The sequence below is a fragment of the Pholis gunnellus genome (genome assembly GCF_910591455.1).
Source record: "Pholis gunnellus genome assembly, chromosome: 10".
Taxonomy (NCBI): domain Eukaryota; kingdom Metazoa; phylum Chordata; class Actinopteri; order Perciformes; family Pholidae; genus Pholis; species Pholis gunnellus.
Genome location: NC_136537.1, coordinates 12546075 through 12573208, shown reverse-complemented (window position 1 = coordinate 12573208; position 27134 = coordinate 12546075). Strand labels below are relative to the sequence as shown.

Sequence of the window (27134 nt, the reverse complement as noted above, 5' to 3'; positions counted from 1 at the left end):
CACACACACTTTATGACACTATGAAAACCAGAAAGATGTCACACCGTGCACACGTACACATTGTGCAAATGTTTTAATATTAACACCTGTCTGTTAAAGTTTCAAGGATGATTGAACGTGCAGAACGTAAAAGAATAATACAATAAAAGAGAAGATCTTTGTGTGAGAAGCTGTGCTGTTTAAACTGTATGATGACACTTTGTTTCCATTTCTTCATAGCTGAGAGCAATGAAAGCCTTTCTGGTATAATATGGTTAGACTTTACTTGTAATCTTAACACGTAGAGCTTCATAAACCATTTCCAGAAATAGTTTTGTCTTCAGCATCCTTTTAAGGCTTTAATCACACTGTTCTGTTCATAAATGAGGAACTGATACAGTTGGAAAAGATTTCTGCTTCCTTTATTATCTGACACTGATCACTAAGAGAAGAAAGGCTTCTCATGTGCATGTTTGCTGTTGAATGAGGTTAGTCAGAAAGCTGCTGACTCAACTGAGGCTGAACACTGAGGCGACATGGAAGCTGTGATCGGACTGTTTGTGATGATACTCGGAGTCTCTCACAGTGAGCTGTTTCACTTTTTTAAACTGACACATTTCATGCAACAGGATCAAATATCTACAGTTCAACATCATCGTCATTGATGTGCTTTGCAGCGCAACCACTGACCCACGCTGGGACCAAATTCATACAAGAATCATGACACAGAGTAATTTAATATAATTAAACATGTTTTTTTCATCTTTGATTGACTGTCATAGATCTATTCTGTTGAAACAAACTGAAAGCTTGGTGTAACTTCTGATGATAAACTTAAGCTTCAAGAGGCTAGATTTATTTAATTCTCACTCAATCACTGGACATAAAAAGGAGGATTGCAAATTCAGTTATAAAGCTAATGCTGATTCACAATCTCAGTCACAATTACAATATTGTGTTTAGCATGAAATACATTGTATTCAATAACTAAGTGTACTGTCATGCAGAGGGAAGTTTGTGCATGAGTACTTGGTGAAATGTTTTGTGGTCACATCTATCTTTTGCAATATTGAACATTTTCCTGTCTGCATTAAGGGAAGTATACAGTTACATTCAACCATACAGTTATTTTTTCAAAAATGAACGGATTCAGATATTTGTATTTATATTTTTCTCTATCTTGGTATTAAAACATTTTATTTAAACTAATTAAACCTAATTAATGTTTCACTCATCTTCTTTATAAATCTAGTGAACCCTTATTTCCACAATACTTGTTCATGAAAGCCATGTGATATATTGATTTTTAAACTTTTCCTTTTTATTATTTCCAGGTGTGGAAACCTACTGTGATGGCAGACAGAACGGAGCTCAGTGTTATGGAGCTTTGGGAGGAACTGTGGTCCTCCAGCTGATGAACAAAGCCTCAGAAATACATAGATACCACTGGTTGAACAAAACAACATTAATACTGGATGTGAGAAGGAATATCATTCTGTCTAATCTGATAGAAAACAGATCATTCTTTACTCCCAGTAATGGAACATTTAGGATCAATAAACTGAGCAGGACTGATGATGGTGAATATACACTTAAAACCTTTGATTCAAATGGAATTAAAATAGAGGAAAGGGTTCTACAGTTGACCATTCAAGGTAAATAACTATTTATTACATGCATCTCATATTCTACGTGCTGTATATCTGTATCCATGTCTGCACTGCTCTGTATGAGAAACTCTACAGAATGATGAAGATTATGTCAATATGAAAAGTCATCTGAGTGTGTTTCCTTCAGCTCCTGTGTCCTCTGTCCTGCTGGTCTTTGAGTGTCTGTCCCAGGGAGAGATGAAGGTGTCCTGCTCCTCTGAGGGAGCGGAGAGTCCTCAGTACAGCTGGACTCTGGATGATCACACTCTGACAGACTCTGAGCTCCTCTCTGGAAACACTGAGACAAACAGCATCACTCTGAAACAACACGTCAGAGGAAAACTGGTCTGCTCGGTCAGCAATAACGTCAATCGTGTCTTTAAAGAAGAGCAGATATCTAACTGTGGTGAGTGAGAGCATGAGTAGACAAAAGTCTGATGTTAATGATACGAATGATTAGCTGAACATCAGTCATTGATCTCTGTCTTTCCCACAGACTTCATATTCATTACCTGCACCTCACCCAATGGGACGCACATATCACAGTGGGTGTTTGCAGCCAATAATACCCTGTGTATTGAGCCAACAACAGCTTCCCCCACAGGAACCTCCCCTGCTGGTAAGGAGTCTGGCATCACAGTGTCAATTAACCCCTACAATAATATCACATCCTCCAGTAAAACTGTGACTAACTCCTCCACTGAGGACTCATGGGACATTAGTAAGTGAAAACCAACTCTGCTGCAGTGAATTCATTTAAGTAACACCCACCCACCAAACCGGTGCTTCCTCCAGTAGAGATGAGCCCTGTTTACTTAAGCAAGTGAAAACCAACTCTCCTGCCACAGTCCTATGTTCACATGTGATTTTTGTGTCTCTTAATCCGAGCAGATCTCTCCCAGCTCATATGTGGAGTGCGAGCAGCTGTGGTGATTCTTGCATTAATTGGGATCACCGTCTTTTTTGCTTGGAAGAAAAAGAAAAACAAGACGGCTCAAGACTCTGTTGTCCGTCGACAGATTGAAGATCAGGAGAACTCTGTTGTGATGGTTGGAATGAGAAGGTCTTCATCTGATCTTTAACTTTGTGAAGTGTCGTCTGGCTCTTTCCACTCGGTCACTTCAGTTGTTGATTGGTGAAAGAGGGATGCTTTACTTAGATTTAATTCATGTAGAGAGAGCGTCTTGTTGTCAAATGTTCAGTGCGTCGCTGCCTTTGGAGAGTGATGAAGCATCCAGAGGCCCACAGCACAGTTTAATCGTCATATTAGCTCTGCAAACTCATTTTGATGCCATTTGGAAATGATTGTAGAGTAGATTTCCACATCGTCGTTCTCTGGTGAAAACAATGTATCTCCAAATGTGGTGACCTTTCATTTTTCAGAAGAATTGAAGGATGAAGCGTTTCTTTCTCCCACTTCTTTGTGTGAGTCAGATATTTAAAACACACTGGATTATCTGAAAAATGCATGGAAACAGATTTATTCCTTAAAATGACAAGTTTATGTTTCAGAGGTAGATTGTTTTTATAGGTACTTGCCTAAGAAGCTATGCATATTCTAAAAATGGTGATTTTGCATTCAAAGTGTGTATTGAAGACCAAACTGTAATTATACATCATATATTTTTCAGGCACATTCACATATATGACTAACGTTTTTATCTCCTAAATATTGAGTTATGTAAATAATAGTTTTGTGCTTTTCTCATCTAATAATTACTGTTTTTCTCCAATGTTAAGAGTAATATTGTTAAACCTTTAAATGTATTAAATATTAAGACTTTTATTTTTGTTGAGCTTTATTGTTATGTATTCACAACATGTCAATCAATCAGTCATCAGATCCTTTTGTTAACATTTTGATCACAGACTTTACCTTTAATTACTGCTGAGTGTTGAATAAAACCTCCGACTCATCATCAGTGTTATAGGTGTGAGGTTTTCCTCTACTGGTTCAGAGGAGCTACTGTTGCTTACTGATAATTCTGTACTCAGTAAAACTCTGTTGATAACATTTAAACATCAATAAAACATAATCACATAGCTGTTACTGCCTTAAGAGGCTTCACACAAACATTCTGCCTCACTGAATAGTAAGTGTATAATATGACTGTTTATTGCTGCAAGTGCAATGCCGGAAGTCTTTTCATGTTTTAGGACTTTTGTTTTGAATCAACAGTCGCCAGTGGAGGGCGACAGAGTCTTAAGAGACGTTTTGTATTTTGATGCTTCAGAAACATTGTTCTTGAAACTTTCATGCCAATAAAGTCCATTTGAATTGAATTGAATTGAATTGAATCAAGTTGAATTGAGAGAAAGGAGGGAGACGTGATGAATTGTTTAGATGAGCTCATAGTAACCAGAGACATTGCAGAGATAGCAGCATGATTTTTAGACTACTGTGGCCAAACAGCAGTGTGATTGAAAACATATCTGAGCACCTTGGGGTGGCTTATTGTTGCCTTTTTCCCTTCTTTTGTACATCTGACAAAACACAGAATAATTCTGTCACAAGAATAAAAAGCAGAACATTTTGGTTGGTCTTATTGCAAAGAGCTTAAGTATACTGAAGAAACAGCAGCATTAATTGGCCAATAATAAAGTCTAAAGCTCTATAATGCTGCTCTACCACTGAGGCTGACAAAATGTGTTGCAACAGCAAATCTGGAGATCAATCCCACGTCATTGTGCAATGTTTCTAAATATTAATCTATTAAATTACTTCATCTCTAAATGTGATCCTGATTTTTCTCTTAAAGTCACTTGAAAGTTTAAGATAAAACACTGTATGACATATACCTGTCTTTTTTTTACAACAATAGATACTATTCTCAATGTGTGAATCATTTTATAAATGTTTACCAAATACAGCATGAAATATGATTTGGTATACCTTCAAAAGTTTGGATCTACACTATAGTTTAAAATAAAGTGCTGTAGGTGCAAAAAACACAGCACGTGTTGTTAATAACTGGATGTGTTTAACTACAATATGACAAAATGGCCTTTGAAGATATGTATTGTAAAATTCCGTACATTTAGCAAGACACATGTGAACAGGGTAAAAACCAAACATTTAGATATCTCCATGAAACTTTGCCAGTTGATTTCAAACATAAGACAATTGTTTTTGTATTACACGTTTTCTGAAATGTTATGTTTAAATGTGCCAATGACGAAATATCTAACTGTAACATTTGGTGAATTCAGGAGAAAGACACAAATAGACAAAGTAGTTAAATAAACACCTAAATGTGTATTTTGGATGTTTTCTTTACACTTGCTCGAAAGAAGACGTGTTATGTAAATGTATCATTACATCCAAGTGAAAAACGAATTTGTGTATTTACATTTAAGTGCTGTGCAGTATCATAACCATTGTGGTCTCTCCTCTCCAGAAAACGTTTTGCACATCTTGATCCCAGTCTGTTCTGCAGTGGGGGCTCTTCTGATAGTGGTGGCGTGTGGCTGTCGTCTCTCAGTCACAGCGGCTCCTTGAGTCCGGATTAGTCTCTACACCGCTCCGCCGCCATACTCTGCTCAGAGGGGGTTATTATTACTGTAGGCTCAGTCACACCTGTCTCTCCTCCTTTTGACGCTCTTCATGCACCTGACGGGCTGCTCACCGTCTTTCTCCGTCCTGTCTTTCGCTCCTTCTCCCCTCTTCTCTGCAGCTAAGAAGGAACTTAACCTGGAGGAAAGTCCCCACACCTCCAGGACAGTGTGCCATCACCTCCCTGCTCCCATCAGTGGACAGGTGTTTCTCATTAAACACGTGCAGCTAGCAGTATAGGAGCATTTTCACAGGCTACAGGGGAGTGAGTAAGATACACAAACACAAACACACACACACACACACACACACACACACACACACACACACACACACACACACACACACACACACACACACACACACACACACACACACACACACACACACACACACACACTTTATGACACTATCAAAACCAGAAAGATGTCACACCGTGCACACGTACGCATTGTGCAAGTATTTTAATATTAACACCTGTCTGTTAAAGTTTCAAGGATGATTGAACGTGCAGAACGTAAAAGAATAATACAATAAAAGAGAAGATCTTTGTGTGAGAAGCTGTGCTGTTTAAACTGTATGATGACACTTTGTTTCCATTTCTTCATAGCTGAGAGCAATGAAAGCCTTTCTGGTATAATATGGTTGGACTTTACTTGTAATCTTAACATGCAGAGCTTCATAAACCATTTCCAGAAATAGTTTTGTCTTCAGCATCCTTTTAAGGCTTTAATCACACTGTTCTGTTCATAAATGAGGAACTGATGCAGTTGGCTCATATTTCTGCTTCCTTTATTATCAGACACTGATCACTAAGAGAAGAAAGGCTTCTCATGTGCATGTTTGCTGTTGAATGAGGTTAGTCAGAAAGCTGCTGACTGGGTCAACTGAGGCGACATGGAAGCTGTGATCGGACTGTTTGTGATGATACTCGGAGTCTCTCACAGTGAGCTGTTTCACTTTTTTAAACTGACACATTTCATGCAACAGGATCAAATATATACATTTCAACATCATCTTCATTGATGTGCTTTGCAACGCAACCACTGACCCACGCTGGGACCAAATTCATACAAGAACCATGACACAGAGTAATTTAATATAATTAAACATGTTTTTTTCATCTTTGATCTTCAATTGACTACCATAGATCTATTATGTTGAAACAAACTGAAAGCTTGGTGTAATTTATGACAATAAATTTAAGCTTCAAGATGCAAGATTTATTTAATTCTCACTCAATTACTGTACATAAAAAGGAGGATTGCAAATTGAGTTATAAAGCTAATGCTGATTCACAATATAGTCACAATTACAACATTGTGTTTAGCATGAAATACAATGTATTTAATACGTGTACTGTAAAGCAGAGGGACGTTTGTGCATGAGCTGTTGGTGAAATGTTTTGTGGTCACATCTATCTTTTACGATACAAAACATTTTCCTGTCTGTATTAAGGGAAGTATACAGTTACAATTCAACCATTCATTATTTTTTCAAAAATGAACGGATTCAGATATTTGTATTTATATTTTTCGCGATCTTGTTATTAAAACATTTTATTTAAACTAATTAAACCTAATTAATGTTTCACTCATCTTCTTTATAAATCTAGTGAACCCTTATTTACACAATAAATGTTCATGAAAGCCATGTGATATATTGATTTTTAAACTTTTCCTTTTTATTATTTCCAGGTGTGGAAACCAACTGTGATGGCAGACAGAACGGAGCTCAGTGTTATGGAGCTTTGGGAGGAACTGTGGTCCTCCAGCTGATGAACAAAGCCTCAGAAATACATAGATACCTTTGGTTTGACAAAACAACAGTAATACTGGATGTGAGAAGGAATATCGTTCTGTCAAATCTGATAGAAAACAGATCATTCTTTACTCCCAGTGATGGAACATTTAGGATCAATAAACTGAGCAGGACTGATGATGGTCAATATAGACGTGTAACCTTTGATTCAGAGGGAACTCACTTAGAGGACAGGGTTCTACAGTTGACCATTCAAGGTAAATAACTATTTATTACATGCATCTCATATTCTACGTGCTGTATATCTGTATCCATGTCTGCACTGCTCTGTATGAGAAACTCTACAGAATGATGAAGATTATGTCAATATGAAAAGTCATCTGAGTGTGTTTCCTTCAGCTCCTGTGTCCTCTGTCCTGCTGGTCTCTGAGTGTCTGTCCCAGGGAGAGATGAAGGTGTCCTGCTCCTCTGAGGGAGCAGAGAGTCCTCAGTACAGCTGGACTCTGGATGATCACCCTCTGACAGACTCTGAGCTCCTCTCTGGAAACACTGAGACAAACAGCATCACTCTGAAACAACACCTCAAAGGAAAACTGGTCTGCTCGGTCAGGAATGACGTCAGTCGTGTCTTAAAAGAAGTGCAGATATCTAACTGTGGTGAGTGAGAGCATGAGTAGACAAAAGTCTGATGTTAACGATACTAATGATGAGCTGAACATCAGTCATTGATCTCTGTCTGTCCCACAGGCTTCATATTCATTAACTGCACCCCACCCAATGGGACGCACGTATCACAGTGGGTGTTTGCAGCCAGTAATACCCTGTGTATTGAGCCAACAACAGCTTCCCCCACAGGAACCGTCCCTGCTGGTAAGGAGTCTGGCATCATGGTGTCAATTAACCCCTACAATAATATCACATCCTCCAGTAAAACTGTGACTCCCCCCTCCACTGAGGACTCATGGGACATTATTAGTAAGTGAAAACCAACTCTGCTGCAATGAATACATTTAAGTAACACCCACCCACCAAACCGGTGCTTCCTCCAGTAGAGATGAGCCCTGTTTACTTAAGCAAGTGAAAACTAACTCTCCTGCCACAGTCCTATGTTCACATGTGATTTTTGTGTCTCTTAATCCGAGCAGATCTCTCCCAGCTCATATGTGGAGTGCGAGCAGCTGTGGTGATTCTTGCATTAATTGGGATCACCGTCTTTTTTGCTTGGAAGAAAAAGAAAAACAAGACGGCTCAAGACTCTGTTGTCCGTCGACAGATTGAAGATCAGGAGAACTCTGTTGTGATGGTTGGAATGAGAAGGTCTTCATCTGATCTTTAACTTTGTGAAGTGTCGTCTGGCTCTTTCCACTCGGTCACTTCAGTTGTTGATTGGTGAAAGAGGGATGCTTTACTTAGATTTAATTCATGTAGAGAGAGCGTCTTGTTGTCAAATGTTCAGTGCGTCGCTGCCTTTGGAGAGTGATGAAGCATCCAGAGGCCCACAGCACAGTTTAATCATCATATTAGCTCTGCAAACTCATTTTGATGCCATTTAGAAATGATTGTAGATTTCCACATCGTCGCTCTCTAGTGAAAACAATGTATCTCCAAATGTGGTGACCTTTCATTTTTCAGAAGAATTGAAGGATGAAGCATTTCTTTCTCCCACTTCTTTGTGTGAGTCAGATATTTAAAACACACTGGATTATCTGAAAAATGCATGGAAACAGATTTATTCCTTAAAATGACAAGTTTATGTTTCAGAGGTAGATTGTTTTTATAGGTACTTGCCTAAGAAGCTATGCATATTCTAAAAATGGTGATTTTGCATTCAAAGTGTGTATTGAAGACCAAACTGTAATTATACATCATATATTTTTCAGGCATATTCACATATATGACTAACGTTTTTATCTCCTAAATATTGAGTTATGTAAATAATAGTTTTGTGCTTTTCTCATCTAATAATTACTGTTTTTCTCCAATGTTAAGAGTAATATTGTTAAATCTTTAAATGTATTAAATATTAAGACTTTTATTTTTGTTGAGCTTTATTGTTATGTATTCACAACATGTCAATCAATCAGTCATCAGATCCTTTTGTTGACATTTTGATCACAGACTTTACCTTTAATTACTGCTGAGCGTTGAATAAAACCTCCGACTCATCATCAGTGTTATAGGTGTGAGGTTTTCCTCTACTGGTTCAGAGAGGAGCTACTGTTGCTTATTGATAATTCTGTACTCAGTAAAACTCTGTTGATAACATTTAAACATCAATAAAACATAATCACATAGCTGTTACTGCCTTAAGAGGCTTCACACAAACATTCTGCCTCACTGAATAGTAAGTGTATAATATGACTGTTTATTGCTGCAAGTGCAATGCCGGAAGTCTTTTCATGTTTTAGGACTTTTGTTTTGAATCAACAGTCGCCAGTGGAGGGCGACAGAGTCTTAAGAGACGTTTTGTGTTTTGATGCTTCAGAAACATTGTTCTTGAAACTTTCATGCCAATAAAGCCCATTTGAATTGAATTGAAGTGAATCAAGTTGAATTGAGAGAAAGGAGGGAGACGTGATGAATTGTTTAGATGAGCTCATAGTAACCAGAGACATTGCAGAGATAGCAGCATGATTTTTAGACCACTGTGGCCAAACAGCAGTGTGATTGAAAACATATCTGAGCACCTTGGGGTGCCTTATTGTTGCCTTTTTCCCTTCTTTTGTACATCTGACAAAACACAGAATAATTCTGTCACAAGAATAAAAAGCAGAACATTTTGGTTGGTCCTATTGCAAAGAGCTTACGTATACTGAAGAAACAGCAGCATTAATTGGCCAATAATAAAGTCTAACGCTCTATAATGCTGCTCTACCACTGAGGCTGACAAAAAGTAAAAATATAATATTGTGATAATTATAATTCTACTTTCACTGCACTATTCAAGTATTCAATATCACATGATAAAAACTCAAATTCATGTCCACTACACTGATCATATTTGGTAAACTGTATTAGTGGATCCTAACCCTTTATTTTCAAAGAACTTTCAACAATTTAACCGTTTAACCTTCAGTGTGTTTATCTGAAATGTATCGTTATGTAGCTTTAAAGTTGAACTGAACATCAGGCCTATAAATCCCAATACACAGAAATATGATTTTTCATGTAACTTTATACACATTTCTTTGTAATTTAGAATAATTTTTAAATTGTAATCTGAAAACTTTACATACACCAAACTATATTTTAAATTCAGATTATTAATTAGTTTCTGTGATGGAGGCAGTTTGAGCGGTTCAGACAACGTTTGGTTAAATTTAACTTGTAATCATTCGTTAAGAGATAACTGACAGGATGTATCAAACACTACTTTTATTGGAAACGATGAGAAGGAGGGATGACAAATTCCAGCTACATTCTCAAATCCTCTTTCAGCAGGAAGGAGGAATGTTTCCCTCTCTTCCACTCCGTCCATCGCCTACAGAGGTCATGTGGTTGGAGGCTAAAAGGGGAAGTGAAACCCATATCACTTCCTTTTCTCTTCTCTGCCTATTAAAAGATGAATACAACAACGCTCTGGTCGGTGAAAGGTTTGTTCAGATGTGTTTGCTTTTGGGGGAAAAGTAGAACAGTTTGTGTGTATGCTGCTGACTGGGTCAACGGAGGCTGAACACTGAGGAGACATGAAGGCTGTGGTTGGACTGTTAGTGATGCTACTCGGAGTCTCTCACGGTGAGCTGTTTCACTTTTAACACCGAGTCGTGGGTTTAGACATTCTCCTCAGTGGTGCAGGTCAAATACTGCAGGATGAGACACCTGTTGGTTCTGAGGAAATACCACCTTTATTGATCAACTAATATATAAGAGTCTACTGTTTAAATGTAGTATTTGAGCTCTTCTGAGGTTCAGTAGCTTTTGAAAAATCGAGTTATTTCTAAGAACGAAAGCAAATCCGGAGATCAATCCCACGTTATTGTGCAATGTTTCTAAATATTAATCTATTAAATGACTTCATCTCTAAACGTGATCCTGATTTTTCTCTTAAAGTCACTTGAAAGTTTAAGATAAAACACTGTATGACATATACCACGTCATATTATATCATGCTAAACATAAACTATGTTGTTATTTTATAACAACGGACACTATTCTCAATGTCGTATGAATCATTTTATACATTTTCACCAAATGTAGCCTGAAATATGATTTGGTATACCTTCAAAAGATTTGATCTCCACTATAGTTTAAAATAAAGTGCTGTAAAAAACACAGCATGCGTTGTTAATAACTGGATGTGGTTAACTACAATATGAGAAAATGTATTACAGTAAAATACCTCTGTTAGCTGAACATAAACGGTTTTGAAGTCATCGGTCATGTTTAACACTCAGCAATCAATAAACGCCTGCTTGCATAATGTTGTCTGATAAGAGACAGCTGCTCCAAACCCACTATTGTTGCTTTAGATTCTCATGTGCCTAAAACACTTTCATGTTTTTGTTCCAAAATGTTCAGGTGTGGAAACCAACTGTGATGGCAGACAGAACGGAGCTCAGTGTTACGGAGCTCTGGGAGGAACTGTGGTCCTCCAGCTGATGAACAAAGCCTCAGAAATACATAGATACCAATGGTCGAACAAAACAACATTAATACTGGATGGGAGAAGGAATATCATTGTGTCTAATCTGATAGAAAACAGATCATTCTTTACTCCCAGTGATGGAACATTTAGGATCAATAAACTGAGCAGGACTGATGATGGTGAATATACACTTAAAACCTTTGATTCAGAGGGAACTGTATCAAAGGACAGGGCTCTACAGTTGACCATTCAAGGTAAATAACTATTTATTACATGCATCTCATATTCTACGTGCTGTATATCTGTATCCATGTCTGGACTGCTCTGTATGAGAAACTCTACAGAGTGATGAAGATTATGTCAATATGAAAAGTCATCTGAGTGTGTTTCCTTCAGCTCCTGTGTCCTCTGTCCTGCTGGTCTCTGAGTGTCTGTCCCAGGGAGAGATGAAGGTGTCCTGCTCCTCTGAGGGAGCGGAGAGTCCTCAGTACAGCTGGACTCTGGATGATCACACTCTGACAGACTCTGAGCTCCTCTCTGGAAACACTGAGACAAACAGCATCACTCTGAAACAACACGTCAAAGGAAAACTGGTCTGCTCGGTCAGGAATAACGTCAATAGTGTCTTTAAAGAAGAGCAGATATCTAACTGTGGTGAGTGAGAGCATGTGTAGATAAAGTCTGATGTAAATGATACTCATGATTAGCTGAACATCAGTCATTGATCTCTGTCTGTCCCACAGGCTTTAAATTCATTAACTGCACCACACCCAATGGGACGCACATATCACAGTGGGTGTTTGCAGCCAATAATACCCTGTGTATTGAGCCAACAACAGCTTCCCCCACAACCACAGAAACCTCCCCTGCTGGTAAGGAGTCTGGCATCACAGTGTCAATTAACCCCTACAATAATATCACATCCCCCAATACAACTGTGACTAACTCCTCCAGTGGGGCCTCATGGGACACTATTAGTAAGTGAAAACTAACTCTGCTGCAGTGAATTCATTTAAGTCATTTCCATTATCTTTGTTTGCCATTCTCCACAAAAACACATGTAATGTTTGCTAACTTAAAGATCTGTGTGTCTCTTGTGTCTTTTGTTACAGTAACAGGCTTGACAATAATGGGTTGTGTACTGGCTGCACTTGTACTTCTGTTAATGGTCGGGGTAGCTGTCGTCTGTTCTCAGAAGAAAAAGAACGAACCTAAAGGTACAAAATAAAACTTCCATTTCCTCAACTCATCACTGCAATGACCCATCGGGCAATATACTTATTCACTTTCTCGCCGAAAATTTGATGAGACAATTGTGACAAACAACCAAAATGTCAACTTGTTGTTAACAGTCCACTGCACAAACAGACCGTGGTGGAGTAAGTATTCAGATCCTTTAGTTTTAATACTACATAGGAACAAATTAAACTCTTTTACAAGTACTGAAAATGTTACTTAAAATTATGTGAGAATAATCTGGAGAATGTACTTAAAGTATTAACGGTAAAAGTACTCAATACAGAAAAATGTATGTTATACCAATAGATTATTATGCATGAATGTAAAAGCAGGATTTTATTGTTGTATTTGATTGAATGAAGTAGTAGAAAGCAGAAGTAGAAAGATTCCAGTAAAGTACAAGTACCTGAAATGTGTACTTCAGTACAGTACTTGAGTACTGAGTATATCAGACATATTGCATCTTCATTTGCACTACTTGCACTATTATCACCTTCTGCACTAATATCCCAAATCCATTGTCCATTGTTGTTCTTTATGCTCATATATATTCTTAGATATATATTTATACTGTACATAGTATTTAAACGTTAAATGTTTATGCTTAGTTTCTCTGTTCTACTTGTTGTTGTCTTTAATGTCCTTGTTTTTATATTTCTCTTGTTTATTGTATATATTTCATGTGTGTGTATGTACGATGAGAGTAATGTGTAACCGGAGTCAAATTCCATGTATGCGCACACATGCATGGCCAACAAAGCTGATTCTGATTCTGATATCTCAGCATTAAATATATATATTTGTGCCACTCTTTCCTTTCACTCTGCAGAAGACGATGACCAGGAATTGACCTATGCTGATGTCAAGATCATGCAGCGACCGGGGAGGCAGGTGCAGCAGCGAGCGGGGACGGAGGTGGAGTACGGCGAAGTCATGTTTTCAGAGCGACCTCGACAGTCTGTTCGACCAGCAGAAGATGAGTGTGTGTACGCCAAGGTCCGTAAAGGACAGTGATTCACAGAGTTCAAAGACTGCACCACTGAAGGCAGATGGAGGAGATGTAAGTCAAGAGGCCAAAAGGCTTTTCACCTTAATGTGATTTCCAGTTGGAAAACATCTCATATCGCTCATAGATTTTTCTATTTTTCTAGCACTTTCACTGTTGTCTTCTACAATTTTTTCTTCAGAAAATATGTTTTAAAATATTCCTATTACATTACATTTCCCTGTAATATAATTGTCTTTAGATTATATTGTACCTACTTTTTACTTGTTTCTAATTTGTGAGCATATTTACCTTCATTTCATTGTTAAAACCCTGTAAACTTGCAATAATGTATGAATTTGAAAAACAACAATGTCATTGTATTACTCACCTGATGTCAAAGTTTGCATTTACTGGGATTGAACTGTATTTATGAAACAGATGTGGATGGATTAGTTGAGGGCCGGAGTGTAAACTAGTACAATCATGCATGTGTAGTGTGGATTCATTAAACGTTTGGTGCTGTGTAATGTCAAATTAGACCGTGTGATCTTTCTTTGGCCTTCCTGCCATAAGTTAGGTTTATAGAGAAATGGCTCTCAGGAAGTTCGCAGTAACCACACATTTCCATGGTGTTAACACTTCTGCTTCTTTCAGGTTGACAAACTTCGTTTGTCAGTTACTGGGGTGACTATGAAGACAATCTTATTACATTTGGTTCAGTTAATATTTAACCACAGTACATGCAGTTCCTTAGTGTTTACAATAAGAACATCCCCTTTTTCTCCTTTACTGAGAGGGACAAATCTAGTGTGAGCAACTTGTTCAACTTGTCATCCTGAGCATTCAATGCGTTTATCTTTTAACACCATCAAGTTTCTATATGTTCTACATGTTTCCTCTGTCTGTGTGGCTTCCAGTTTAGTCAGGTGAGCACATTGCTGCTTATTTTTCATGATCTAATACAAACCAGTCGGTTAACTTTCAAGAAGGTTCATGATTTGAAAACAAATACAGCCATTTGCCTGGAATGAAATATAACCTCATGTAATGAAGGACTAGATCAATATGTAATTTACAGCCATTTTTGTGCCATGGGCAGGTGAAAAGGGGATGGAGGGTAAAACGCAGAGCACATTCAACAGGGTAACTCTGAACTTTTCAGATTCAAACGTATTTATTGATAGAGAAAGTACAAATACAAACTTCAGATCTTAAAAGAGGCATTCTGCCTGAAAGTGCTCTAATCACAAAAGACAATATTATGGGCTTAAACAGATGTGGCAAGGACAATAAGAACAAAATAAATAAAAGTTAAGCCAGCTAGGGAATTGCACCCCACGAAATACCGTCTGAAGAACCTTCGTTATTGCTTTGAAAATTGGTAGATTCGTCACTGACACAAGACAAATGTGTTTCCAATACAAACGAAAGATTTTATTGAAATAATCAAATGTGCAGGGTCGGTAGGTGGAAATTATATGAATGGCAAAATGAAAATAACTTCAATAACGGGAATAAACTTTATTATTTATTACAATCTTAAAAGGCTTATATAAAAACTCTAAAGCCATAACACAACCTAAAATCCTCAAACATGTCCTGTCCAATATAAACTAAGCAAAACTGGCGAATTTAATTAAGGCCCCTTAGTGCAGGTTTAGTGAAAACTCTTGCGTTAGCTCGTGAACCCGAGCGAGCCCCATTTGGGGTTCAGAGCGAGATATTTAATCGAAGAGAGCGTCGTAGAAATCAAAGTTCATAAAGAAATTATCGAAAAAAGTCTCCTTAACTTAATCATCTAAACCATTTTACACACAGCAAACACCATTATAAACTATTACGCTAACTAACTAAGAAGATTGTACACAATATCACATATTTCTGGCCATGAGTCGGGGAGCTTAGCACTTCGGAGAAGGCTACAAACACGGCGCTAACGACTAGCATGGCCGACCAATACGTCTAACTGCATTACAGAGATACAAGCCAACAAGCACCACAACACCAAGCCACTCAGCAGCAGAACAACCGTGAAAGTTCCTTACTTTGGGACGAATCATGAAGAAAACGTTCCGGTAATCCGTTCAAAGCTAACTTGCTAAGTTACTATGCTTGTCCTCCGTCCCTCTGATGTGTTGACTAGAGAAAGGGGGGTTAGACTAACATGTGGGACCCGGGGGAAGGGGGGCAAGCTTTGGGCGAATGGGCTTGGAAGGCGTTTCTTCAATGTTTAGGGGCTAACGACTCTGTCAATCAAAACCAAGCTTCTATCCCCGCACTGCTGAGACCATGACGTGTCCAAAATGGATTCAATCTTGAAAATAGAGAAATCATAGGCTGTCTGAGCTCCCAACACACACATGAAGACTGGAGTTCAGATGAGAATCATCCATGGTTTACAGCCTTAGAGAGGATTCTGGCTCTCAAAATGATGCCAAACTGCTGGATTTGGATGTTTGAAGAATATTATTGATAAAACAAGTGAAATAAATAGTTATATAGTATATGAAAGTACAATGGAACAGCTGGAACACCTGGTTCCAAAATGATGACCTCGCCTAAATTCTCTGTACTGAAAACTCTCTAAATATATTTATTCTTTACTCTATCAAAGCCAACCATTTTTTAGAGACTCCTGACCTGTTTTGCTATGATTTGGGAGAGTTTTTAGGCTAGACAGGGCCTCATAAAAAAATATATATTAACAATAAAATTGCTTTTTTTTCAGGCGAACTTGACAATTTTCTATTTGAGCTGTGTGCCATCTTCATTTACTATTAACCAGTAACATTTACACAATATTTACCCATCTGAACAGATCTCACAAGTGTTTCTGTTATCAAAAATAAAAAAAATTATTCAAATAGACCTTGTAGTTAGAGATGTACACTCTCTTGAGTATGGGTAAGCAATTTTCGAGCAGAGGCCTAAAAATAGGCTTAGGGTTCAAGAGGTTTTTAACCATGAGATATGGAAAACTCTGGGTGAGAAATTGTGCAGTCTACACTACATATGACTCAAAAGAATAACAAGCAAAAGAACAGCAAAAGAACAGTGGCAAAACAGCAGCATGTTAACCTTCAAAATGAAAAACGATTAGAGAACTGATTAGGTTTGGGGCTCCGTTCACCAACACTACCCCTTATGCTGCATTCACTGGCACTGGGGGAGCATTTCCAACCACAAAGACAATCATGCACAAGGAAATTAAAGTTTTTAAGTATTGAGTGCTCAGTGTATTCTGCACACATTTCTCAGCACGAGCTAATGAGAATGTGAATTCACAGATCATCATAAGTTAACCACAGTGTTCACATGCTACCATCCATAGGAGGGTGTGATCGACCACACAAGTGTGGCACTAAATGAGGGCTGAAATAAATATAGATTAGAAGTGCACTCTTCTTTTCACAGCTTAATATCATTTTCTGAAACACGGGAAGGACCTCTTTGCTTAGAATAACCTTTTACAGTGTGATTTTAAAAGTTATGCTAAATTAGTCTAACTTAGTTAAGCTTTGTAGGTTTTAGGTGAAATATATAAAACACACACACACACACACACACACACACACACACATGTATACATACATGTATACATAAAATTCACACATATATATATATATATGTGTGAATTTTATGTATACATACATGTATACATAAAATTCACACATATATATATATATGTATATATGTACAGCCATTTCTGTGCCATGGGCAAATATGTATATATTTGTATATGTATTTGATATGTATTTGTATTTTAGCTGTTGCTGTGCATTTAATCAAAGAGTGAGGTTAGGTTTCACGATTGATTTGGTTTGATAGCTTGAGGTTAAAAGTTGACAACCATTCAGATGATTCACAGAGCCATAAAATTGGTGTTTATGGTTCATGATAGTTATAGTGTCCTTAAACAACCACCTGAGATCTTTTTTTTTAGTTCAACCCTCTGACCGACGTACTCTGGTGAGCAAATGATTGACAACACAGGAGGAGTGTTATAAAGGTGCTCCAACAATCCAGAATCATGTTGCTACTTTGTTCAAAACAATAATTGTGTGGGTACCAAAATGTCCAGTATTGTTGCAGCTGTTAGCCTTTTAACATGTGTATACCAGGAAATCCAAAGAGATTCAACTGTTGCACCGTAATCCTTTATAGGTTTGGTTGGACCACAATTAAACATTTATTTTTTTCCTCATAAAAACCAGGTGATTTAGTCATTGTCATGACACATTCATGTGATGTTACCCAGACATGCCAAATGTATCTAATCATAAAACCAAGACTGGTTGTTGGTGCCAGTTCTTCAATTTTGAGCATGTCAGTTTTTGTTTTTGATCAAAGATATCCTACAGTGACTTATGATTTTATACTTAAGAGAATTTTTTTGATTCAAAATTGTTTCAGTATTTATTCATTATTTGTACAGTATTTGTACAGTACAGCTATTTACTGTGGCGCAGTGTAAATGTAATTTAAAGGTTTCTGTGAAAATCATTCTGTAATGTGGCCGATATTAATATATGATTCAATATAAAATCATGGTCCAAAACGTAAGTCATCTCACGTCATGATTTCATGAATTACATGTATTACATTACAGTCATTTAGCAGACGCTTTTATCCAAAGCGACTTACAATTCAGATTATATCACACTTCTACACCGTAGGCACAGCTACGGGAGCAATTTTGGGGTTAAGTGTCTAGCTTAAGGACACGTCGACATGCAGCTAGTGGAGCCGGAGCTGTAATGTCTGTATTAAGTAATTATGTGGTCAGGCAAGGCTGTGCACCATTGGTTCACTTCCTCATTGGCAGCATGATCTTATCAAGAAGCTTTTCTCTGTTGAAATGTTTCAGACAATTGAAAGCAGATGCTTTGTGCTAATGAAAATACAAACCTGATAGATAAACATATATGTGCATGCTTTATATTGCAGCACAACCAACGTAAACTTGAAAACAGGGGAATTCTCTCATTGCACACACTGATTTACAAATACATGAGTTGCACAACGTTGGTGGTACAGTGGTTTATTTTGAAAAGAACATTTTTGCAATCCTTTGCCAACTCTGTCAGTACCAAATTTACATTTTTACATTAACCACTTTTCCTTCCTTTAACAGGAACAATGTGAACGTGTGTTAACATGTACAAAGTAGTACATACTTTAACATTTCATACAAAATGTATGTCCCAAAAGACTGGATACGCAGTGACATTTTTGATTTAAAGTTCTCCGACGAAGCTGAATGTCTGCATTTACCGTTACAACGTCAGTGGACCATGAGTCATGTAGCAGCTGTTTTTCAGGATGTGGCTAAACACTGCTGTCTGCGTATGATATTCCACAGCCATTTTTAAACACGCTTGCTCTCAGTTCCTTGCTGTTATCACAATGTTGTAGCAAAAAAGTGTGTTACCAAATGTTTCTTTATGTCTTATTATACACCTGTTCAATGCCAAATAATGACATTTGTGTTTTGATATCAAGATCATGCTGCTTTTATTTCTTTAAAAAACAAAACAAACATTTCTGTTCATTCACAATTTCCATTACACCAAAAACACAGCTGCCATCCTCCCTCACTAAAACCTAATAGTTTGTATTTTGAATGATCTATTCTCATGGTAAATTAAGTTGTTTTCCTTTGTTACTCTCTCTCGATTTCCTGTAAATTCAAATTCTAAAAAAGAGATGTATTAGCATCATTGTACTTCCTCTTTTTATTTCTTGACAAAATGCAAACACAGATTCTTGACTATAGATGGTCAAATGCATTGCCACTTTCATCCATCAAGGTTTCAGACAAATTTCAACATCCTGTTTAAGTTAAAGAAAGAAGAACTTGTGAAATGCTTTTTTTAGTGTGGCTTTAACCAAAAGAAGACACTCAAGTTTCACAAGTGACACGTTATGCAGCGAGTCTTTGTCCTTAAAATCAGTATCTTGGTGCTGAAAATGATCCATATAAACACACTGAAGTCCTGCGATTGGCGAATGCCCACCAGAGATGATCAATGCAACAGACATGTGTAGTGCTTGTAATTGTGAAAGCAGGAGGTGCAGCATTATAACATCGTGTTGACGGGAATCATCTTCATTCATTGTGTGGAAAAGTTATAAAAACAAAAATAAAGCTATGTACATATTTCACACTGTGTCAGTCTCTAGTATTCCTCTGGTATAGTGTCAGACAAAATGTTGTCAGCGGGTCCACCCAGCGCTGGTGGGGTGGGTGTTGTTGTGGAGGCCTGCTGGGAATGCTGCAGCTTCTTGCGGTTTATCTTCCTCTCTTTGGCACGTCTGTTCTGAAACCAAATCTTCACCTGAGATATCAACGTCAGAAACACATTTATTAAGTGTGTGCTCCAATATGATGGTTATAAGGTATGATCAGAAATAGCAGTGATGCATTATCTGTTCTATGTTTGCTTTCCTTTGACCCTTTGCCTGTAATTACGTGTGATATCTTCAGTTGACAATTTTCTATCAACCTGCCCCACCTACTTCTGCTTAAGTACTTCCTTTGTTCTCAGAATAACTTTGTTGCACTCTAACTGTGGACTCGACAAGCAGAGTGGGTAGGTGGGAAAAAACAATAATAACAACAATAGCATCATGAGAGCGAGAATGAGGGATTCTCCATTAACACTACTTGTACAAGATGTTTTGTTGGCCACATAGCATTATAGTTTACAGAGGTTTCTGCTGTTTGTTCTAAAGCTGACAATAAGAAAAATACAGCACCAAACAACTGCATGGGCCAAAGGGACTGCGTCACTGTGTTTTTAGCAATTGCAATTTTTCTATTTTCTTATATCACTAACATATCAACAATGGAAATCACATGAAGACAATTCAGCCTACTCCTTTCATAACTCTCACTCCTCATTACTTTCACCTGCTCAAGTCACAGAAACATACAAAGAAGAAACAAGAGGGGTCAACCAAAATAAGCGAGTGGCTGCCTTAGATCTCATTCCTGAAAAGAAGGCACTCTTTCTTTACCTTGCACAGCAACAGGATTCTTGCGATGTGCGAGATTACATAACTTAACATAACTTTTGAAAGAAGAACTAGAACATTTTTTTCTCTTACAAATTAAGAGTTGTTTTTATAATCGATAAAACACACACATTTCTGTACCCTCTGAAGTTTTGGTGCTACAGCCTTACTTGGCCTGGTATGTCCTCTAGATTTTGATGCATTTACAAATAGCCTGTAATTGCAATTTGTGGCCACAGATACTGCTGTTCAGCAAGAGTTACATAGTTGAATAAAGGAAATCTTATACATTCTCTTCTGCCTTTTTCAGTAATGCCCCTTTGTTTCTAACCTGTTCTCTCTACCCCTTACCTTTCTAGGTCTAACTTTAATTTGCTCCAGTCTCACCTGTCTCTCAGAGAGGCTCAGTGCCATTGACAGCTCGGTCTTCCTCCTCATGGTGATATATCGGTTGCATTGAAACTCCTTCTCCAGCTCCAGGCGTTGCTGGTCAGTGTACACCACCCTGTACTTGTCCTTAGTGCGCGTCTTTGTTCCTGAATCACACAAAATAACCCTGATTTAGTAAAACAACTAATACCAGTTTGGATGATTGACTGACTTAGTGAATGTAAGTAAATAGGTGTGTTAAACATGATTATAATGCCAGTGAGTCACGTGCAGTGTGAGCCGTGTCCAAACAGATGACTAATTTGAAGACGTCTGGTGCCACGTTCAAGTTCAGGCGCCACTTAAAGCCTCATTAACTCTATTAATCACGCTAACTATAACTAATGTAAAGACTCCCCTCTGCATTGCATCAGTGGTTCTCCTTATCACTGTGAGTGGTGTTTACATAGGTGTTTACACAGGCAGCTATTCATTGACACACACACACACACACACACACACACACACACACACACTGGGTAGTCAGAGTTATTGATCTGAAATCTTGACCATGTGACAGTATCGATTGAGGCAGACCAACACACACACACACACACACACACACACACACACACACACACACACACACACACACACACACACACACACACACACACACACACACACACACACACACACACAGACACGAGTAAGGGACGAGGGTTCGCCTTAAGAGGATATTCGGTTTGAAATCTGCAGACTTCCTGTAGTGCCTGTGTTATCTAGCCAGGTTGTCACCCTTTTGCACCCACCCAGTGGACAGAGAGGGTGGGGAATGACATTTTTGCAGACTTCTCGGCCGCCACTGTTAGCTTTGCATTGACATCTCAAACCATGCTGGCGGAAGGGAGAGGCGAAAAGCTTGATGAATGTGTGTGTGCAGTCAATGTGACTTTACTCTGTGTACATGTTGAAATCGTTCCTGTCTATTAATATGCGTTTTACCAAATCTGTAATCTGTACAACCACTTAACTCCCAGGGTTCAGCTTGTCATCATCATGTGACTGTGTAATCAAGAAGACACTTTTCCTTTTAAGATTAATTTATCAGCAAATTAAAACATCCAATTTGTGATCTGTCCCGAGATAGATCAGAACATGCGTGTTAAAACAACTTCAGAGAACTTTTTAAAAAACTAAATTATAATTCTTTAAATGTATAGTTATATCTTATCATTTACAATGTAGCAGAGGCCACTGCACCATGCAGCCTATAATAAGCCTACAGTGACCTCTAAGGCTGTCTCCAGTATGAAGTCTTAAGTCTCACCTGAGAAGCACGGTCTGATGGGTTCATGCGGTCTCCTCCTGGAGCTGAAGGGGTCCTGTCCGGAGATGAAGTTGTACGGCCCTCCAGCGGCGTTAGGCGTGAGGCTCAGCTCCGGTGAGGAGAAGCTGAGCTGCCCGGCGTTGGGGCTTGACCCCTGGAAGCTGTACGGGTACTCCTCCCGGGGAGCGTAGACGCAGTTCCAGGCACTTGTCGACGGGTCACCGACTCCCGGGACATGATGATAACTGGTGAAGTCATACGGAGGCGGAAAGTACTGACTGTTCAGTGACAGTGTCTGTCCCGGGTGTCGGGCTGACTGTGAGTTGGGGTACATACCGGTGTCCTCGTCCGACAGGTGGGGTAAATCTCAGGTAAACCTTGGAGAATCAAACTACCTGGCGCATGTTAGGCCTCCTTGTTTATTCCCAGCATGCGCTGGCGCTCTGTTTTCACTTCAGTCTAACGTCCGGCTACCTGTGCAGTAAGACTACACACACCTTTATAGATTTACTGCCGAGGAGTTCAAAAGTATCACCATGACGTCACGTTCAGCCTGAGACCCACCTGCATGCTTGTCTTGGCGACGTGAGGGCATTGACCCCGATATCCCGAGTCTACCCTGGTGGATCACTTTTGATAAGGCGATCATGTAAGGTGCCTATGCACGCACGTAGACGTGAAGGTGTCATGTGATATCCAGCACAGAGATTGTAAATCAAGATGAAAGTTGGCTCAGTGGTGGTAGAAGTTTATCAGACGTTGAACCACCATGTGAAACATGGTCATAATCTCACCAAAGTAAAAGTACCTAAGTATTAGTAGCAATAAGAAATGTAAAAGTATTCATTAGGCAGGTCAGTGGGGCAGTAGCCAGGATTTAAATACTGAGTTCATGAGTCCAAATTGCCACACTTATGCAAAGAAATGTGAACATGTATCATTTTATATAACTTTTAAATTCTATATAAATAGAACATTAAGGTTGTAATGCTTCCTTCTACACTGTCAGGTAGAAACAGTAATTAATACATATACACAACTAAAACATGACAACCAGCTTTTAGAAATCCAACAGGTGCATTTGTGTAATAGTAGAGTATAAACTCATTTTCATCAGTGGTAGCTTTATGTCTACCTTAAACTTGAAACAACTTAAAACAGCCCCATGAGGGCAGCAAAATACTGAAAATTGCCAAGTCATTTACCAGGTCTGAAGTCCTGCAGTTTCCATATGATCCTTGTTTTCCACATTTAGTTGATGTACTCAAGATATCATGGCATAAAGTACATTGTCTATTCCACATGTTGAGCTTGTCTGTGGGTCCTTCTGCATCGGAGTCTACCAAGCATTCATAAACTATTCATATCTTGGTCAGAGGAGTCAATATAAGCTGTAACAGATATCAGCTGTTCCATGAAGCAGGCGCATGTTAATGGGGAGAAAAGTGCAACACCAGACACATCACAAAAAGATTGAAATACAATAGATCATAGCCAACTTGGCTATAAAACAAAGAAACGTGGTTTTATCACTTACAGAATAAACATTAGAGCATGTGTTGATGTACAAACTGGACTCTTAGGTTTTAAGTGATCCCAAAACTTAATTCAGACACTCAGAGGAGGTTTAGTTTAATTGTGAGACCCATGAGCTCTTTTCAGGCCGTATGCATCTTTAATATTTATCTAAATGACGGGTTACAGTAGGGAATGTATGTATATGTATCCAGTTTAAACAGTGGAGCATAAACAATGTTCCTGCTGGTCTCTTTGTAGTCGTCCTGACACTGAAGTGCATCGAGGAGGAACTAATAGGAGGCTTGTAGCCTCTTTTCACCCATTCTAAAAGTTCACATGTGTTAAAATGAGAGCTGCTGTAGGTACGCAGACACACCCAGAGCTTTCTTCCACAGTAAGCTTCCTCTGAGACCTATTACAGCCCAAAAAAAGCCTGCAAACAGTACTTATCAAGTGCTAAAAACACCTACAGCATGTCTTTACGATTGTGCTTCACAGTGACAGAGAAACATTGAAAACATAGAATGATTTGTACAAGAATCACCATCATCATTTATCATTTATCATGATCAACTAAACAATCGAATGAAGTAACAAGTCAACAAGCGGCCAATACAAGTTGATTAGTTTACGAAGTATCACATCTCACCACCACAGTTTCAGTATATTTGATTATAGAGTGTCAAATACCGCCTCATTAACGATAAAACATCATACAAACTTTGGTTTTAGTAACGACTGTGGTGCAGGACTGCATCAGGTTACTGTTGTTGATGAACAAAAACATGATACATTTCTAGTGAATCTTTTAAAAAAGATAGAGAAAATGGTTAAAGTTGAATCATATTCTGTGTAGTCTGAATGCAACCCGACCACTCAGATGATAGAGTGAGACATGTGTACTTAACTAGTGCTTTGGTCCCCTTTTTTCTCTTTTTTGAAAGTATGTATTTCTTTCCTGCATTTTATTAGACAGTATGCAGAGCTGACAGGAAATGAGAGTCAAAGAGAGGAATGACATGCAACAAAGGTCCTGAGCCAGACGTTGTGATCACATGCTCAGTGTCTCACACACAAAGGTCACCAGGACGTCTTCAGTTTCTCTAATTTCTCCTGCTGGACTTTTAATCTCTCTCATGATGTTCTGTATGTAATTGAGTGAAACAAAATCTACAGTACAAATACACATCATAACTTATCTATAATTTTCTTAAGTCCTCAGATTTCTTTTTGTGTCTGACAACAGTCAAAACCCCAAAGTTAGTCAGTTTGTTCTTACATTAGACAAAGACACGGAACAAAGCATCGCATTGGAGAAAAACAAGGGAACGATATTTTTGCTTTTAAAATTACTATTATCAAAATAGTTGCCAAATAATTTTCTATTCTATTGGCAGGTTATTAACTTATTAAACTAATTGTTTAAGCTCTTAATTGAGTTTCTCCTGTCTTGCTGCTTGAATTTTTTTTTGAGAGGCGATATCTTGAAATGTGATGATGGTGATGATTGTTGTTGTTCTTGTTGTTGTGTATTAGAACATTCTCAGTGTTTTCTGGTTTTTCAGTTCTGTGCCTGAACAAAATCTGAATCAAGTCTTTAAGGGCCTCTGACTACTACTATATATCCGTACAATTTACGACTGATCTGACTCCAGATCAGTCATTGAAGGACTTCATCCATCTTCATCTATCAGAGCTGTATTGGGTTCAGCTCAAGGTCTCCTCAGGCCCAGTGTTTCCTGCTTCTAACCCCCCTCAGCCCTACAGATATTTAACCAGTTCTTTTCAACTCATTCTTCGCCAGATTCTCATTGTCGATCTGCACCTTTGCACCTTAGCTCTTTTACTCAGAAACCCTTTACATACACCGAATGGTATCTGCCTGTCTGCCTGCACTTTTCCTTGCCCCATTCCTGCTAATATGTTTGTTAATGAAATCCCTGTTGCTGTCTGCCTGCATTGAGACCTTTTGGGCCCTTGTCCTGGTGCTCCGCTCACACCTGCTTGACAGGTAGCACTAGTTGAACTCCAGTGATGGAAACAACCCAGATCAACAGTGAGAGAAACCGTTCTTTAGCTGCTCTGATAGGCTGACTAGGCTGGGTATTGTTGTTGCAGAATTTTTCAGAGTCCAGTTTATTGTGTGGTTTGCGACTTTGTCAAGCTGCATGAATAAACAAGCACAGCTGCCAAATATAAAGCCTTTGCCACCCCACTGTGGTCTCTTTCTCCACCAACCACTGCATTGGACAACATATTGTGCAATTATAGAACATAGAAAAAATGCCACATTAGACATAATTATCTTTCTTGGTACTCTTAAAAATGTAGAGATTTACAATCAGTGTCTCCTGTTACAGCTGCAGGATGTTTAGACAGAGTGTGTCTTATCTCAAGCTGATAAAGGATTGTGTGCACTGCCTTATGTTGACGTTTTATTGCTGCATTATTACCTATTATCTCTTGAAAACATTTTAATTGACTTTGCAAGCACTAAAACGTACAAAAGTGGATTCACGGGGCGGTGGATTTTGGGCAGATTTATTGCAAGAAGGTGTTAATTACATAGTTATAAATAGATTGGTTAAGGGGGCACAGTCCTGTGTGGTGTTGCTCCCCTCCTATCTAATAACTGGGGCTTCACTGGCTCTCTAATTACTGCTAGCAGGGCTTTTAGATTTACCCTCACAATTAGAGGAGAACTTACTGTCCAATTTGGCCCCTGTTCCCCCCTCCCCCCGTCGGCCCTCCCCACCCCTTGTAAGAGAGAAAAGACCTTCGTCAGCTGCAGGGCTGTGTTATGAATTTCAAGCCATACGCTCACATCCTGGGAAAGGAAGAAATTAGGCTGAGAGCCAATATAGATGTACTTGCATGGTGTGTGTCTGCATGGGTTTGAATAAGAGAGGCTGAAAGGGAAGGGACAGAAAAGGGTGAGGAAAAAAAGAGGTGTTGAATCATGTTATGTGGGATAAACGGAAAAAGACAGAAAATGACATGTGACATTTGAGAAAAATGGGTCCCACCCAAGCTAGATGTGTGTGTCTACGTCTTTTACACCTAGCAGTGTGATTATGTAAGTGAAGTTACTTTGCTGAGAAACTGAGACTTCCATGTTTGTTTCCAAAGCAGGCCACCCTCTGCCA

The 27134-nt window shown here is 38.6% G+C and overlaps 3 protein-coding genes across 5 annotated transcripts; 2 read left to right on the top strand and 1 right to left on the bottom strand.

The window, feature by feature from the left end:
- Window positions 1-515: 515 nt before the first annotated feature.
- On the top strand, window positions 516-8129 carry LOC306702584 (uncharacterized protein; the record flags this gene model as incomplete). Its single annotated transcript, XM_079168224.1, has 7 exons — window positions 516-564; window positions 1314-1634; window positions 1777-2034; window positions 2125-2247; window positions 2520-2677; window positions 7386-7547; window positions 8088-8129. The coding sequence occupies 7 exons, from the start codon at window positions 516-518 to the stop codon at window positions 8127-8129; spliced, it is 1113 nt and encodes a 370-aa protein (XP_079024350.1).
- Window positions 8130-10540: 2411 nt separating this feature from the next.
- Window positions 10541-14278, top strand: LOC306701718 (uncharacterized protein). Of its 3 annotated transcripts, none has more exons than XM_079167109.1 (6): window positions 10541-10677; window positions 11461-11781; window positions 11924-12181; window positions 12271-12399; window positions 12646-12744; window positions 13596-14278. In XM_079167109.1, exons 1-6 carry the CDS (start codon window positions 10629-10631, stop codon window positions 13778-13780), a joined length of 1041 nt encoding a protein of 346 aa, XP_079023235.1. In that variant the 5' UTR covers window positions 10541-10628; the 3' UTR covers window positions 13781-14278. The 3 variants fall into 3 exon arrangements, with proteins under 3 accessions (XP_079023235.1, XP_079023234.1, XP_079023233.1); XM_079167108.1 differs by having other exon boundaries at window positions 12640-12744; XM_079167107.1 differs by having other exon boundaries at window positions 12271-12504; window positions 12640-12744.
- A 4520-nt stretch (window positions 14279-18798) lies between these two features.
- Window positions 18799-22923, bottom strand: LOC306702463 (homeobox protein CHOX-CAD-like). The gene is made up of 3 exons (XM_079168094.1): window positions 22471-22923; window positions 21159-21307; window positions 18799-20092 (listed from the first exon to the last, which is right to left on the bottom strand). The coding sequence occupies exons 1-3, from the start codon at window positions 22802-22804 to the stop codon at window positions 19934-19936; spliced, it is 642 nt and encodes a 213-aa protein (XP_079024220.1). The 5' UTR covers window positions 22805-22923; the 3' UTR covers window positions 18799-19933.
- Between the last annotated feature and the right edge of the window lie 4211 nt (window positions 22924-27134).

Coding starts and splice junctions, on each gene's coding strand:
- LOC306701718 (XM_079167107.1), top strand. CDS start 10,629: ATGAAGGCTGTGGTTGGACTGTTAGTGATGCTACTCGGAGTCTCTCAC. Junction 12,505..12,639: donor GGCCTCATGGGACACTATTA/GTAAGTGAAAAC, acceptor CTTTTGTTACAG/TAACAGGCTTGACAATAATG. Junction 12,745..13,595: donor GAAAAAGAACGAACCTAAAG/GTACAAAATAAA, acceptor TTCACTCTGCAG/AAGACGATGACCAGGAATTG.
- LOC306702463 (XM_079168094.1), bottom strand. CDS start 22,804: ATGTACCCCAACTCACAGTCAGCCCGACACCCGGGACAGACACTGTCA. Junction 21,308..22,470: donor CATCAGACCGTGCTTCTCAG/GTGAGACTTAAG, acceptor TGTGTGATTCAG/GAACAAAGACGCGCACTAAG. Junction 20,093..21,158: donor TGAGCCTCTCTGAGAGACAG/GTGAGACTGGAG, acceptor TTGATATCTCAG/GTGAAGATTTGGTTTCAGAA.